The sequence below is a fragment of the Rhinopithecus roxellana genome, chromosome 9, assembly GCF_007565055.1.
Source record: "Rhinopithecus roxellana isolate Shanxi Qingling chromosome 9, ASM756505v1, whole genome shotgun sequence".
NCBI lineage: Eukaryota > Metazoa > Chordata > Mammalia > Primates > Cercopithecidae > Rhinopithecus > Rhinopithecus roxellana.
In genome coordinates, this window is record NC_044557.1 from 85652461 (window position 1) to 85669326 (window position 16866).

At 49.5% G+C, this 16866-nt stretch overlaps 1 protein-coding gene across 1 annotated transcript in view; it reads left to right on the forward strand.

Moving 5' to 3' along the window:
- AGO2 (argonaute RISC catalytic component 2) overlaps positions 1-16866 on the forward strand; it is a 120405-nt gene that overhangs the window by 37883 nt on the left and 65656 nt on the right. Inside the window, exon 2 of the mRNA XM_030937401.1 lies at positions 13800-13995. Within this exon, the coding sequence (XP_030793261.1) occupies positions 13800-13995 (196 nt within the window). The remainder of the gene's footprint in view (positions 1-13799; positions 13996-16866) is intronic.

Genomic DNA, 16866 nt, shown 5'->3' on the forward strand with positions numbered 1-16866 from the left:
CTTGTGCCATTTAAGGTAATTCTGCCCGGTTGGGGCAGGTGTAGCTCCAGTTTTCAGAGGAGGAAATAGGGCTAGGGGGTGGCAGGCAGAAGAAGCAGCAGGCCAGAGTCCCAGAGCAGGCGGAGAGCAGCCAGCACACCCTTCCTCCTGGCGGGGCTCAGACCGGGCTCGGCACGCAGGGCTGTCTGACAAGCAGGAGAAGAGCTGCGGCTCCGGGGTGCAGTGCTACCGCGCACAGAGTGGACCGGCGGTCCGATGGCACCGTGGGCTTGTACACACAGAGAAATGGAGGCACTCCCAGAGGAGCTGACTGTCAGGCCTGGCACAGCTTGGAGAAGGGCTGGGCATTCTCCTGGCAAAACCGTAGGAAAGGTGGCCGCGAAGCAGGAGAGGTGTAAACTCTTGTCTCTGGGTAGAAATGTCAGCAGCATTTGCTTTTCCTCAGGTAATGGAACACAAACGTCTGCTTCCTGTTCAGTCCTGCTGCCTTTGCCAAAGAGAATGTTTTTTGGTGCTGTGGCTTCAGAACACCTGACCACAGCCCTGGAAGTTGTCCTCCAGCACAGAACACACCGTCTTGGGGTTCAGGCATCTTCCCATACGGGTCATGGACACTCGTGTGTGTGTGTTTCCTGACCCCGAGGCCGGCAGTGGCTGAGCTGCTCTGTGGAACCCCAGTCCCTCTTGCTGTCCTGCGTCATCCCCTCCTTTCTCACCCTCCTGAGTTAGATCTTGTACAATAGTAAGCTCAGTGTTCAACCTGGCACCCAGAAAGGAGAGCCGTGCGCCCTACAGCCCAGCATGGGGCCCCACCAGGGTCAGGGCCTCCCACAGCCCAAGCTGGCACTGGCACTGGCATCTGCTGTGAGGCCCCTGGCAGGCGGGGTCATCCCTTGGTCCTCCCAGGTGGCAGATGACGCAACACCCTGGCGATGAGTGAAACGGGCGTGTGCGTTTCAGCAGATGAACAGGAGATGTTGATGGATTTTGCTGCCTCGCTGATAAAAATAGACATTTATTCTTTTCAAGACAGGCAGAAAGGCTAAGATGTGTTAGTAACCCTGTGGGACGGAACTTAGATGGCAGTTTTTCATTTTTGATGTCTTTTTTTTTTTCTTGATTCTTTTCCTCTTAAAATTAGGCCTCAGAAGCTAATCCTGTAGATCAGGCTGAAAGTGACAGGAGTGGGCCTGGGATTTCTGAATGCTCATTTCTTCTTCTTCCCTCATCGAGATTCAGGCTTGAAGCCGGGAGGCCGTCCCCCTGGAAAGGGCCCCCACTCAGGCAGGGAGGCCAGGGGTGACCCCGCCCCGCTCCCCATGGGTGTCCCTGGATGCTGCTAGAAATGGAGTCAGAGAAAGCCATGTCAGCCAGACTTCAACTCCAGCTGGGTGTGAGCACCTTGTGCCACCGCTGCCCACGCCACCCTGCATCCATGCTGTGCTACGTTGGCGCTGGAGAGGCTGGGAGGCTCTGGGAATTGGAGTCCCTGGCTGTGCTTGCTGGAAAGGGTGTATGTAAATGAGGCGGTTTTCCTGCCACCTCTGCGGATGATTCAGCCCAGCAAGTGTGAGGAGGGAGGGGACGTCCCTGCCGCAGCTGGCCAGGCCCTCCCCACACCGTGCAGGGGCGTGGTTATAAATGAACGAAACAGCTCTTCTGATGAGTGGTTTTTTCCTTCTATACAATTCCAGTGTGAGTTCGTTCGCTTTAACCGTGATGTAAAACCCACATTGTGGCTTTAGTCCTCTATTTCAAACAACATGTTCACCAGCAACGGGGCTGAACAGTGGGACACACTCTCGGGCCAGGGTGCCTGTCTGTACCTTGGCTGGCTGGCTGGCACCCTCAGGCAGGTCCCCCTGGGCTGGCGGGCACCAGGAGAGTTCTCCCGGGCAGGGCTGTGTCTCGCAGGATGGGACAGTGGTCACAAAAACACAGCAGCCATCCGATGACATGGGCGCATCCCCCACCCCAGCCACTTGCCTCTACCCTGCTGTTCCACCGACTACCTCCCAGCCTCCATGTGACCGGGACGTGCTGCCTCACCTGTAATACCACTTTGTTCATCTGTGAGACTATGCTGGGCAAACAGGCTCACTGCAGATCTTGAATTGGGCACTTTTTAGATCTCTCCAGGCATCTGTTAAATGGCATAATGACTATCTGTGCTTACGTCTTAAGCTTCTATTTTCTTTTCTTTTTTTCTGAGATGGAGTTTTGCTCTTGTTGCCCAGGCTGGAGTGCAATGGTGCCATCTCGACTCACTGCAACCTCCACCTCCAGGGCTCAAGTGATTCTCCTGCCTCAGCCTCCCGAGTAGCTGGAATTACAGGCATGTGCCACCACGCCCAGCTAATTTTGTATTTTTAGTAGAGACGGAGTTTCACCGTGTCAGACTGGTCTCGAACTTCCGAGACTGGTCTCGAACTCCCGACCTCAGATGGTCTGCCCATCTTGGCCTCCCAAAGTGCTGGGATTACCAGTGTGAGCCACCACACCCAGCCAGCTTCTATTTTCTTTAACTTAGGGATATGTCAGAGGAAAATAGAATGATGTATCCAACACTCATCCTCCTCCTAGAATTTGTTCATTTTTTAAGAATAATTTAGTTTCAAATAACAAAGATAATAAACTTAAAAAATACAGACGCACAGGCCAGGTGCAGTGGCTCACACCTGTAATCCCAACACTTTGGGAGGCTGTGGCAGGAGGATCACTTAAACCCAAGAGTTTGAGACCAGCCTGGACACCACAGCAGGGCTCCATCTCTATAAAATATGTGTATATATATATATATATATATATATATATATATAAAATAAATATAAAATATAATAAATATAAATATATATAAAATATATATTTACATATATATATATATATAGGCACACACCTGTAGTCCCAGCTATTCAGGAGGCTGGGGCAGGAGGATCACTTGAGCCCTATGATCGCACCTCTGCACTTCAGCCTCAGCAACAGAGTGAGACTCTGTCTCATAAAGTAATAAAATATAAAATGAATAAATAGAAACATAGAGAAGAGTAGAAAGACTATAGCTTGACCACTCAAGAATAATCACGATAAATATTTTGTTTTATAATTCTTCCATAAGTTTTCCCTTTCATACACCAAATATGTACGTGTGTATAATATAGGACAGATGCGATTGCATCAAACACCATTCTGAAGCCTTTTCCCACTTACCAGCACATGGAGCTCTTCCCATGTAATTGATGGAGAAGCACAGGGTCACTAGACTCTCCTCAGTTCATTGAACCCATTTTCTACTGATGGACCTTTCAGTCCTTCTCAGTCTTTTCATGTGTAGACGCCTGAGTATTTCCTTAGGACGAATGCCTAGTTGTTGAGTTACTAGATCAGAAGGCTTGTAATTTTAAAAGGCTTCTGAAACAAACTTGAAATCCTCCCACATGGATGGGAGTGGCCATTTTTTCTCATATGCACTATCCAGTCATATCCCTCATCATTTCCTGTTGGAGTTTTTGATTTCATTAATTTATATAAACTGCATATTTAGGTTTATACCTTTAGGTTTGTGTATTTATATGTCAAACAAATTTCCCAGTTTGTCATGCAATTAGAGAAATATATGTGTGTGTGTATACACACACACACACACACACACACACACACAGTTTTTTTCTTTCCCTCGAGACAAGGTCTCACTGTGTCACCCAGGCTGGAGTGCAGTGGCGTGATCTTGGATCACTGCAGCCTTGACTTCCCCAGGCTCAAGCAATCCTCCCATCTCAGCGCCCCTGAGTAGCTGGGACTACAGATGCATGCCACCATGACTGGCTAATTTTCTTTTTTTTTTTTTTTTTTTTTTTTTTTTTTTTTTTGTACAGATGGGATTTCACCATGTTTCCCAGGCTAGTCTCAAACTCCCGGCCTCAAGTAATGCACCTGCCCTGGCCTCCGAGAGTGCTGGGATTACAGGTGTGAGACACCACGCCCAGCCAGAAATCTTTTGCAACCTCTTTTTGGTTCTGAGAAAGAGGGCCAGGCGCAGTGGCTCACGCCTGTAGTCCCAGAAAGAGCATTCCCACCCCAAAACTATAAAATGTTATTAAATTTTAAAATATTTCTGTGGATGTTTTTGTTCCATTTAAAAGTACTACCTATTTACAGTTTCTATTTGAAATTTATTTTGTAATAAGATGTGAGAGGGAGCTCACCTTATTTTTTTCCTTCAAATATTCAGAAAATTGTTCCGACTGAGTTATTTCTCTCCTGTCCCCTTAACTGGCATGCACCCTCCGGCCAACCCGAGCGCCGCCAGTGGCTTGCCTGCCCATTCCGGGAGATGGTGATGGGTTTTCTCCCTGCCCTCTTCTGAAGATGAACGCCCTGAGAGCAGGAGTAGGAGGTGCTCAGGCAGTGTAGGGTGAGTGGCATTGTGCATTGAGGTAGAGTTCAGGAAACCCTTAGCACGGGGCTTGGCACCGGCAGACCTCACTGGTGGGCAGGTGCTCTTGTGCTCGCAGATGGAACTGAGTGAACCTCGTGAGGATGGATTATCATGCATTTGGTTCCTCCAGCTCCTTTTGTTTGATTTAAGCATAGCTGTTATCAAAAGGGTTCAAGGCAGTGTGGCCTGGTGGCAAGGCTTGCGTACTCTGGTAGCCGTGAGTGCTGTGTGTGAGTCCCAGCTCTGCCTGTCCAGTGTCCTTGCGGACACCTCAGACCGCATCTGTAGGATAGGGATCCTGCCTGCCTTGCGCATGGTAAGGATTAAAGGAGGTGATTTGCCTGAAGGTGTCTTCACTGTGCCTGGTGCAATGGTGGTGGCCATTGCTTCTTCAATTACGGGAACTTAAAATGGGAATACACATGTTGAAAAAGGAAGTAAACATTTTATGTGGGTATTGAGAAATGTACTAGGTATCTGGGATGAATCAGTTACTGTAAAAGGGCACAAAGTTTTTTTGTTTTGTTTTTAACTTTCCTAGCTGCTTAGCACAGACGTGAGGCGTGAGGGTGGCAGATCAGTGTATGTCGGCCGGGCACCGTGGCTCATGCCTGCAATCCCAGTACTGTAGGAGGCCGAGGCGGGTGGATCACTTGAAGTCAGGAGTTTGAGACCAGCCTGGCCAACATGGTGAAGCCGCATCCCTAGTAAAAATACAAACATTAGCTGGGTATGGTGATACACATCTGTATCTGGGAGAATCACTTGAATCCAGGAGGCGGAGGTTGCAGTGAGCCGAGATCGCACCACTGTACTCCAGCCTGAGCGACAGAGCGAGACTCTGTCTCAAAAAAAAAAAAAGTTACTGTCTTTTTTTTTTTTTTTGAGACGGAGTCTCACTCTGTCGCCCAGGCTGGAGTGCAGTGGTGCGATCTCGGCTCACCGCAAGCTCCGCCTCCCAGGTTCACGCCATTCTCCTGCCTCAGCCTCCCGAGTAGCTGGGACTACAGGCGCCTGCCACCACGCCCGGCTAATTTTTTGTATTTTTAGTAGAGACGGGGTTTCACCATGTTAGCCAGGATGGTCTCGATCTCCTGACCTCGTGATCTGTCCGCCTCGGCCTCCCAAAGTGCTGGGATTACAGGTGTGAGCCACCACGGCCGGCCTATTGTCTATTTTTATTGATACATAATAGGTGTATGTATTTTCAGGGAACATACATGTGATAGGTAGGTCAGATTCTTGTATGTTTTGGGTGAAAAACGGATTCTGTTTGGAGAACAGTACTCTTTCTGAAGTACAAGAGATGTCACGTGGACCTGCGTCAGGGCAGTCAGCTGATTTGATGGCTGATGTTGGCGGAGGGACAAGCTGGAAATCACAGTCCTAGCCCAGGTGCCCTGGCTGTCACCTCACCCCGTGGAGCTCCTGGCTCCTCAGCTGTGCAGTGAAGACGAGTCCAAGAGAAAGGACCTGAGAAGAGGCAAGAATGTGCTGGAAGTCTTATACTGGAGTAATGTCGATGCTAGAGAAACGCTGGCTTCTTAGTTGAAACAGGCCGGATGCCGTGGCTCGTGCCTGGAATCTCAGGACTTTGGGAGGCCAAGGTGGGAGGATCGCTTGAGGCCAGGAGTTAGAGACCAGCTTGGGTGACATAGCAAGACCCCTGTCTCTACTAAAAAGGATAAAATATAAAATAACCAAACGGTAAAGACTATTTGTAAACAGTAGAGTAATAGCCTTCCTATGAATGCCTCATGGTTTTGTCCTAAAAACACTTGGGATTGAGTTATAAACCCATGAGGCATTTTTACTAAGAGTCGGTGTAACAGCAAGATACTCTTTTATTCATCTGTGCATTCATTCAGTCAACAGTTGCACAAAAACAGACACAGTCCTTGCTATATTGCAATACCGACATTCTAGTGGGAGAGGCAGATACAGAGTCAGAATCACGAAAGAAATCTAGAGTTGAAACCAGAAAAGGCTGCAGAGAAGAGTCAGAGAAATGTACACATAAGGCTTTTTTTTTTTTTTTTTTTTTTTTTGAGACGGAGTCTTGCTCTGTGGCCCAGGCTGGAGTGCAGTGGCCGGATCTCAGCTCACTGCAATGCAAGCTCCGCCTCCTGGGTTCCCGCCATTCTCCTGCCTCAGCCTCCCGAGTAGCTGGGACTACAGGCACCCACCACCCCACCCAGCTAGTTTTTTTTTTGTATTTTTTAGTAGAGACGGGGTTTCACCAGTGTTAGCCAGGATGGTCTCGATCTCCTGACCTTGTGATCCGCCCGTCTCAGCCTCCCAAAGTGCTGGGATTACAGGCTTGAGCCACCGCGCCCGGCCTCGTAATCCATTCTTCACATCTGCACTGAGCATGTCAGGCTTGGAGCAGCCCTGGACCAGCGTGCGGGTCTGCCTTGGTAGGGCTGGTGGTCGAGATGCTGTGGTCTCATCAGCTGCCTCGATTGGGGAATGTTTCTGTAGGAGATAACTTAGATTTTACCAGTATTCCTTTAATTCCTCCTTGTATTTATTGTAGTATTTCTTTCTTTTTTTTTTTTTTTTTGAGACAGAGTTTTGCTTTTGTTGCCCAGGCAGGAGTGCAATGGTGCGATCTCAGTTCACTGCAACCTCCGCCTCCCAGATTCAAGTGATTCTCCTGCCTCAGACTCCCAAGTAGCTGGGACTACAGGTGCCCGCCACCATGCCTGGCTAATTTTTATATTTTTAGTAGAGACGAGGTTTCACCATGTTGGTCAGGATGGTCTCAAACTCCTGACTCGGGTGATCCACCCGCCTCAGCTTCCCAAAGTGCTGGGATTACAGGCGTAAGCCACCGCGCCCGGCCTTACTACAGTATTTCCAGTATTGTTGAGTAAAGACAGATGGTGGATCAAAGGGGATGTTTTTGACTTGTGAGGGAAAATGTATTCAAAATTTATGGGGAAAAGTTTTCTTCGTAAAGATCACAGGGGTGGCTTTCGGGACCGTTTCTCAAAGAGATAATGGTGGTTGCAGTTTTTGAACCACAAACATTTATTTTAAAAACCCCCTGTAGAGGAAATTCCGTGTTGATGGTTAGTCATCTGAGAGAGCTTAGTCAGGTGTTTTTTTATAGCGAGTCCTAGACTGTACGGATGTGTCATGCTCTTCCTGTGCACACTGTATTTCTCACTAAAATAAGGGTAAAATATTTTCAGGCTATTACTCATGAAACCAAAAGAGGGGAGCGAGTGGTTTAGGGGTGATCATCAGTCTGATCTGGGGACGTGGGCTGCATGTGTCAGCCTCAACAGCGGCACTCCAGTCTTCTCTGGGGGGTTCTCCCTGCTGTCCTCGCCCAGCACCTTCCGCAGCCCCTGCCTTTGGGGTGACTGCTCCCCTGCGCACGTTGCCTCCCCTGGCCCATTCTTTTGGTGTTGCCAAGAACCAGGCTGAGACAGCTTGGAAATGCTCCAATAATTTCTACTCAGGGAGAACAGAAACGAAAGCCTTCCAGGAACTGCGCCCCCAGAACACAGAAGTGCGAAAATGCTGCTGGAGGACAGCCCCACTGCCCCGCTCTGAGGACTGCCCTCACCTGGGGCTGCACCCAGAGCTTCCTTCCCTCCTTCATTCCGACCCAGCCTTCCCACGGGCCCAAGGGAGTGAAGGCAAAAGCTCCTTCTCAGGGTGCGGATGCAGCCGGGGGGTGGTGGTGGGTCCCTGCACCCTGTGTCCCCATGCCACAGGAGGAGGGGCAGGGCTGTTTCCTAAGCTGGGACCTGTGAGGTCCTGAGGCTGCAGCAGGGTCTGTCCCCGGGGCAGAATGGGCCCAGGGCTCTGGTCGATTGGCAGAGTTCCCCGGAACGGATTCTGTGTGCCTGTGCACCAGCTGCCCATTGCTACACTGAGACCCCCTCGGTGGCATCAGCTGGCTCCTGGGCCGATGTCCCTGGTTTTGAGGAGCACTGATGCCATGGCTCCTGCTCGGGGCTGGAGGGTGTACTCTTCCTTCCTGCTGCAGAGCTCTGGCTGGAGGCAAGAACAGCCTCCCCTGCGGAGGTGGGTGACCGGTGGCCGGTGAGGTGGGTTCTGTTGACTCCCTTCCTCCGTGGGGCACATCTGTGCCTCCGCTTCCTCGGTGTCCGTGTTCGGGCGGGTCTATGGCCAGAAACCTGGGACCCCCACCTGTGCCTCTGCTTCCTCGGCATCCGTGTTCGGGCGGGTTCTGTGACTAGGGACCTGGGACCCCCACCTGTGCCTCCGCTTCCTCGGCGTCCGTGTTTGGGCAGATTCTGTGGCCAGGGACCTAGGACCCCCAAAGCGTGAGGGTTCCTTTTCCTCCCCATCTTGTCACATTTGACTTTTGGTGTGTCCTCACAGACCTGGGCGGCTCCAGAGCCCCTGTTGAGGTCGGTTTGCCCCTGTTTGGGAGTCAGACCCGGGGGAGGGGGTAGAACACATTAGCTGGGGACCCAGCTCCAGCCATCCCTGCACGGCCGTGGCACCTGGGCCGGACGTGTCTCTGTGAACATGGGCTGGGTGAGGCTTTGGCTCTGGCTCTGGCTCACCGTGGGCTCGTTAGTGGCCCGGGCCTGGTGCGGTAGACAGCGTACAGTTGTCTGCACTCCTGCTGACAGGAGCAGATGTTCCGTCTGCATTCCCAGCACACATTCTGAGACCGTCTCCATCCGTTTCACCAGAAAAGCTGCCGTGACTGTGTTTAGCGTCAACTTGCATGGCCCTAAGGGAGGCTTGCCTGTGTAGACAACAGGTGAGTTGTCACCCACGTGTCCTGATTTTAGCAGGAGAGTACAGCTTGATAGCATGTACTCTCTGGTCTGTGCTCACTGAGCCATCACTCCGTCCTGTTCTGCTGCTCGAGCTGACGGCACGGATCTCGGTGGCTGCTCCGCACCTGACTTGGCCCAGGGTGTGGCACAGAAGTGCTTAGCAGCCCTGAGCCATCCTTCTCACTTTCTTTGGCGTGCACACTTTCTGGCTGATGCCCAGTGTCATGAATGCAGAGTTCTAGGAGGACCGTCGGGAAGCATGGCTTTGAATAATGACTCACTCTGGAGCTCCGGAAAGTGTTTTGCGTGTCATTTGGGTGGCAGATCTTTAACCGTTTACATCCCCTGAGACATGGGTGCTGAGCACTGGGCTGGCTTCCTAGGAGACAGCCATGGGCCCCTGTGCCAGCCTCACAGCGAGGCTGCCACCCAAGCTCAGGCTGCAGCTGCGCAGCCTGTGGGTGCCCACCTGGGCCTGGGGTTCACTCGCCAGTAGCTAAGCGGCTTCACGCAAGAGCTGGGCTATTCATTTATTTAATGACTTTGAATTTCTGCAGCTGCTCTCCCCGACCTCAGGGTACACGTCTGCGGGGGATCCCGGCAGGCCTTCACTTTACTCTTCATGCACCAACTTTCCACCCGTCCCTGTCCCTTACTTAGATAGCCCTCAGGGCAGGTGGCACAGAGTCTGCTCCCCACGTCCCTCCCTGAAAAGTCAGGGAGGAGCCAACTGCGAAAGGGGTTTCTTCGGGGAACCACCTGCTCCTGCAGGAGTCTCGCCTGCTGCCCGCCTCTGCTGACGTCTGCTGTGTATACTGAAACTTTTTGTTCCCCTTGACCCAATTGCTCACACAGGAAGCCGATTACTCATTCACTATGTTTCCCTTTCACTGTATGAGATGCGGCTCTAAAAATGGAATCTTAAACAAACATGCTGAGTGATCTCGATTCAGCGAACATGGCACGGCTGTGTATGTGACGCTGCGCTGGCTTCCGGCCTTTGCTCTCCGAGCTCACTCTCCAAGGAATGGGTATGGCCTTAAGTGCAGAGGGGCTTGCCAGCCCTGGGCCCTGGGTAGCCATCGCCCCTCCCAGGAGCAGCTGAGGTCCCTTCCAACCACAGGCACACCTTACTTTGTTGCCCTACACAAAGAATGTGTGCTTTTTTCCTTCCTCCCTTCCCTCCCTCCCTCCCTCCTTTCTTCCCTTCCTCCCTCCTTCCTTCCTTTCCTCCTTCCTTCCTTCCCTTCCTTCTTTCTTCCTTTCCTCCCTCCTTTCTTCCCTCCCTCCTTTCCTCCTTTCCTCCCTCCCTCCCTCTCTCCCTCCCTGCCTCACTCCCTTCCTTACTCCCTCCCTCCTTCCCTCACAAGTGGAATGTTTGTAGCAGCCTGAGGAACTCTTTTGGTGCCATTCTTCCAATAACATGTGCTCACTTAGTGTCTCTATCAGCATTTTTTAAGCATAAAGTGTTTTTAAATTAAGATATGTACATTATTTACACACAATGCTATTACACACTTAGTAGACTACAGTATAGTGCAAACAGAACTTTTGTATGCACTGGGACACCAAAGCATTGGCGTGACCCGCTTTATTGTGGTGGTCTGGAACTGAGCCTGCAGTGTGGCTGAGGTGCGCTGTGCTAGGATCCTGGGGTTCCTGAATGAAAGGATTTGCCTTTCTGTTTCCAAAGGTTTCAACCTTCAATGCAGGGACAAGACTAACACTTATGGAAGCAACTGGAAGCCCATTTAAAATAAGACTGTTTGGTTAGTTGGTGGGTAGGACATGTGGCAGGGTGTGCCGCCTGTGGCCTGGGGAGGAGGTGCCCGTGGGGTGTACGGAGAGAGTGTCCACAGAGAGGTCGAACCTCAATTACTCCTTGGAGCATCCTTGGAGGATGGAGGAGATGGGGGCGGATGGCTGCTCCTAGTGGGCCTGGAAGTAGTGGGGAGGTGAGGTCGAGTCTTGGATGCAGGCCAGGGATTTGGGACTCGGCTGTTGGACAGGCAGCGGCAACCAGGACCCGCTCCGGGAGTGCCAATGTGGTGGCATCTTCTTGGTGAAGGCATCCCAGATGCCCCCTCCTCGCGGGCTTTCATTTCTTCAACAGAGAGCACATGGAGAGTGCATCCCTAGGTGGTATTAGAATTCCCTTCAGAACCATCCGTGTCAAATGTGGCGAGTGCGTGTATGGCCCATCCGTGTCTTGTGGCCTCTTGCACATTTGGTCCCCACCTTGGTGCATTATTCACCTGTCGGGGCCAGGGGCTCACAGACCGGGGAGGCAACCAGGCATCCCCTCCTTCCTCGTGCATGGGGGGTCGTGTCCGCACACTTCTGCTCTGTCTCCTCCCGCACGCTGTGGCTTTGATCCTCCAGCTTGTGTCTGCAGCTTACACGTGGGACTCCCTGTGAGTGATCACAGATTTCAGGCGCCCCGAGGTCTCGGGCCTGCAGAGGCGTCCTCGGCAGTGGAGTTGCCTTCTTGAAGGTGTGGGAAGGTGGACCCTCCCCGGCCCTCTACCTGAAAAACTTTTGCATCTTTAACTTGTCATTTTATATTCCACGTGCCTTCACGTGAAATATCAGTATTTTCATTATTGAAAGCTAGAAGCAAGAAATAACTATTTTAGGAAATTGCACATTTTGTGAATTACTGCTGCATTTTCCCATTGCCTTTATTCACAGGGGTTCGTACCACCGGCTGCGTGCAGGTTTCCCATCTCTCATGGCAGGTGTTGTGGAGGAGGTGGTCTCGGGGAAGGCTCCTTGGGAAAAATAGGGTCAGCCTGAGCCCTGGGCCCGAGCTGCGTCTGTGCCAGGACTCTGGGGGCCGTTGGGAGGGGCCTGGTTTGGAGCCGGCCTGGCAGCCCTGCTTCACCTGCGAGTCGCTCGTGTTCCAGCCCCAAGCCTTCCCGCAGCCAGCAGTGTGCCCCTTTGTGGTGTGGCTGTGAGGCTCAGTTCAGTAACTGCATGAGCACCTTGTAAGCTGGGAGTCACCAAAGGACAGTGACTCTCCTCCCCGAGAGGAGCGTGCCCAGCCCTGGAATCGAGATTGGCCATGGGGCCGGATTCCTGGGCTCTGTCCTGGACGTTTCCTGGGAGCCATCTCACGGGGTGGTTGGAGCCACTTGAGAATGGGGCCACGTGTTGGTGAGCGCTTTGTTCTACTCCAGTGTGGCGTATGGAGAGGCTCCCTCAAGGGAGTGGCTGGCTCCACTGAGCCCACCTGGACTGCAATGTCCACTCGCAGTCACGGTTAGGGTCCTTGCTGGGAAGGATCTTGGTGAGCTGCTGAGCTTATGAAAAGTCATCCTGTGGATGACTGACACCTGGAAACTGTCCCTAGTGGCAGCATGGGCGCTGCTTGAGGACTCTGTTTGTTTGTTTGTTTGTTTATTTCGAGATGGAGTCTCACTCTATATCACCCAGGCTGGAGTACAGTGGCATGATCTCGGCTCACTGCAACCTCTGCCTCCCAGGTTCAAGCGATTCTCCTGCCTCAGCCTCCCGAGTAGCTGGGACTACAGGCACGTGGCACCACACCCAGCTAATTTTTGTATTTCTAGTAGAGATGGGGTTTCACCATATTGGCCAGGCTGGTCTCGAACTCCTGACCTCAGGTGATCTACTGACCTCGGCCTCCCAAAGTGCTGGGATTATAGGTGTGAGCCACTGCGCCCGGCCTGACTTGGTTTATTTTTGTAGCCTTGGCCCAGGGCATGGCACCCAGCCCACAGGGGCACCTGCTGTGTGCCATTGAAGGGTGGAGTGTCGTGGAAGTCTGTAGATGTGTCATCTATGAAGTCATGGCAGCTTGGTGGAAGACCATGCTGCCATGACCGTTTCCAAATGTTGTAACTCAATGAGCTTAATAATCTTGAAAGCATGTTAGTTTTCTCATAGGAAACAAAATTTAAAAAAATAATAATTCAAGGAGTCTCTGAGTTTTTCTAGGTCAGAAATACAGTAAGAACAGCTCATATTATTTTTAGTAGAGTACTTTTTCTTTCTGGTGAATGTCAATAGGGATTGAAGTACATGTGATTTGTTTTAAATGGAAAAGGGTTGTCTTTTTTTTTAAACAGACATTTGAGTGAAACTTGAAAGTATTCTTTTATTGAAAAATGTTTACTTTTCTAAATCTACATTTTGAACTTTACTAATATGGAGCCACTGAAAACTTGAGTTGGGATGTAGTTTCTGCTGCTTACGTGTGATAAAAAGCATTTCCTGAGTAAATGAATGGTTTAAACAGCAAGGAGGGAAGGGCACCACCTTGACACTTTCGGGCTCTTTGCCTTGTCTCCCTTGCTGGTAATTCACGCTGCCTCATCTGTCCAGTGTCTGAGATGGGAACAAAGAACAGAAATGGACATAGCAAGTTTGATCACCGATGACTTGTTATGATACATTTTAAGTAAATTATTGGCTTAATGTTGAGACGCCTCCTCTGTGGAATGTGATATTGGCCTGGACATGAATGGAAACAGCAGAGGGGGGCATATGGTGGCTCAGGGCTGAGGGGTGGGAAGGGCCACAGAGCAAGCCTGCTCCCCTGTTAACGGGTGTTCTCTCTGCCATTCCAGCACTTGCGCCTCCTGCACCGCCGCCACCCCCCATCCAAGGATATGCCTTCAAGCCTCCACCTAGACCCGACTTTGGGACCTCCGGAAGAACAATCAAATTACAGGCCAATTTCTTCGAAATGGACATCCCCAAAATTGACATCTATCACTATGAATTGGATATCAAGCCAGAGAAGTGCCCAAGGAGAGTTAACAGGTATTACGTTTCATCCTTCATGACCTGTGTAAGTGGTCTGCCCAGACAGACATGGCATTTAAACTAATCAACTCTGAAATTCTCAGCAGATCCATCTGGCTTTTTTCCAGAACATTTCAGCTGCATTTGTTTTTCAAAAACAGTTTTTCAGAGTCAAACCTATGGACTGAAAAAAAAAAAAAAAATATATATATATATATATATGTTATATGTATATAAAAATATATAAAGTTTTTGTATTGAGACACAGTTTCAGGATAGTGAAATACATACATCGTAAATGTACAACTCGAAGAATTTTGACAAATATATATACTGATCACCCTAGAAAGTTGCCTCATACCCTCTTCCAGTTACCCCAGCCCCTAAAGTCACAGTATTCTGCTCTGTGTCACATGGATTAGTTTCCGGGTCTGTCTAGTGACACAGCCTCAATCCCGACTGCTTTTACTCAGCAGAATTTATGAGACCCACCTGCGCCATTGTGTGTATTCGTAGCTTATTTTTATTGCTAAAGAATACTCTATTGCCTATTTCATAGTCTGTTTTTCATGTTCCTTTTAAACACATGGGCAGTCTAGGCTGTGGCCATTATGAATAAGGCTGCTGTGAACATTCTTGTTGAAGTTCTTTTTATGGAGGCGTTTTCATCTCTCTTAGATAAGTACCTAGGAGTAGAATTGCTGGGTCGAAGGGTAGGTGTGCGTTTAGCTGCATGTGAACCTGTCAGATAAATGGTGTTCCCATGCTCCCATCCGTTTTCCTCCCGTCAGCTCCGCTGAGTGTTTCTGAGGCCACCCACCCCCACCAGTGCTCAGTGTGGTCATGCATTTTTTGTGTGTTTCGGTGGGTGGACTGTGGTTTCTCATTGTGGTTAATTTTCATTTCTCTGGTAACTGATGAGCTGAGCGTCTTTTCGTGTTTTTATATATTATTTTCATCCATTAAGCGATATATTATTTCCAGCAAAGTGTTGAAGTATTTTGACCTGTTTTTTTTTTTTTTTAAACCGAGTTTCTTGTCTTTTTGTTATTGATCCATGAGAGTTTTTAGTATATTCTAGATGCATGTTGCATTTGTCAGGGTCCTCCGGAGCGACAGAACCAATAGGATAGAGATACAGTCATGTACCGCATGACAATGTTTGACCAGTGACAGACCATATATACCACAGTGGTCCCAAAAGATTGTAAGGGAGCTGAAAAATTCCTGTCACCTACTGACGTCATAGACCACGTAACGTTATAGAGCGGTGCGTTACCTTTTCTGAGTTTAGATTTTTTTATTTTTTATTTTGAGATGGAGTCTTGCTCTGTCACCCAGGCTGGAGTCCAGTAGCATAATCTCGGCTCACTGCAGTCTGCATCTCCTAGATTCAAGTGATTCTCCTGCCTCATCCTCCCGGGTAGCTGGGATTACAGGCACATGCCACCACACCGGGCTAATTTTTTGTATTTTTAGTAGAGATGGAATTTCACCATATCGGCCAGGCTACTCTCGAACTCCAGACCTCAAGTGATCTGCCTGCCTCAGCCTCCCGAAGTGCTGGATTACAGGCATGAGCCACTGGGCCCAGCCTAAGTATATGTAGATGCACACATCCTTACCATGGTGTTACAATTGCTTGCAGTGTTCAGTAGTCACATGCTGTACAGGTTTGCAGCCTAGGTGCGTGGTCGACTCTACCTCGCGGGTGTATGTAAATATACTCTATGATGTTCACACCGCAACGAAATCGCCTGAGTGAATTTCTCAGGCCGTATCCCCATGGTTAAACCACACATGACTATACATATATCTATAGATATGAGAGGGGATTTATTAGGCGAATTGGCCCACATGATTGTAGAGGCTAAGGTGTCCCACAGCAGGCCATTTGTAAGCTGGAGAGCCTAGAGTGTCAGTAGCGGGACTCTGAAAGCCTTATAATCAGGGAAGCCAATGACCTGAAACCCACGGGGCTGCTGCTATAAGTCCTGGAGCCCAAAGGCCAAGGGAGCCTGGAATTCTGATGTCCAAGGCAGGAGGAAGACAGTGTCCCAGCCCCAGGAGGGAGAGAAGAAATCACTCTTTCTTTCCTTTTTTTTTCTATCTGGGCCCCCAGCTGATTGGATGGCACTACCCACACTGGGGGCAGATCCCCACCCGGTCCCTGACTAACACGCCGTCTCCTCTGGAAGCAGCCACACAGGCACACCCAGGAGTCACGCTTTACCAGTTCTCTGGATTATTCTTTAATCTAGACACATTGGCACCTAAAAACCACCATCATACAAGTCTATACTGGGAATATTTTCTCCTAGTCCAAAACTTGTCATCTCACCTTCCTAATGGTGTCTTTCTTTTAATGAGCAGAACTTTTTAGTTTTGTTGAAGTCTAATTTATAAATTTTTAAAAACAGCCGTTACATAGTGTATTCTCTCTAGGAAATTTTTGCCTACCTAGGGATCATAAAGATATTCTCTTGTTTTTATTTTAGAATTATGGTTTTTGCTTGCATATTTAGTCCGTGATCCATCTTGAATTAATTTTTATGTATGGTGTGAGGTGGTGGTCTGTTGAAAATACTTTTCTTTCACCCACTGATTTACCTTTTGACTTTTGAAAAAAATCCTTTGATTGTACAGGTTGAGTATCTCTTATTCAAAATTCTTAGGACTAGAAGTGTTTCAAATTTTCATTTATTTATTTATTTATTTCTATTTTGGAATATTTCCATTATGCTTACCAGTTGAGAATTGCAGATCTGAAAACCTGACACCCAGAATGCTCCAATGAGCATTTCCTTTGAGCATCATGTTGGTGCTCATGAAGTTTCAGATTTTGGAGCATTTTGGATTTGGGGTTTTCAGATTGGGGTGCTCAACCTG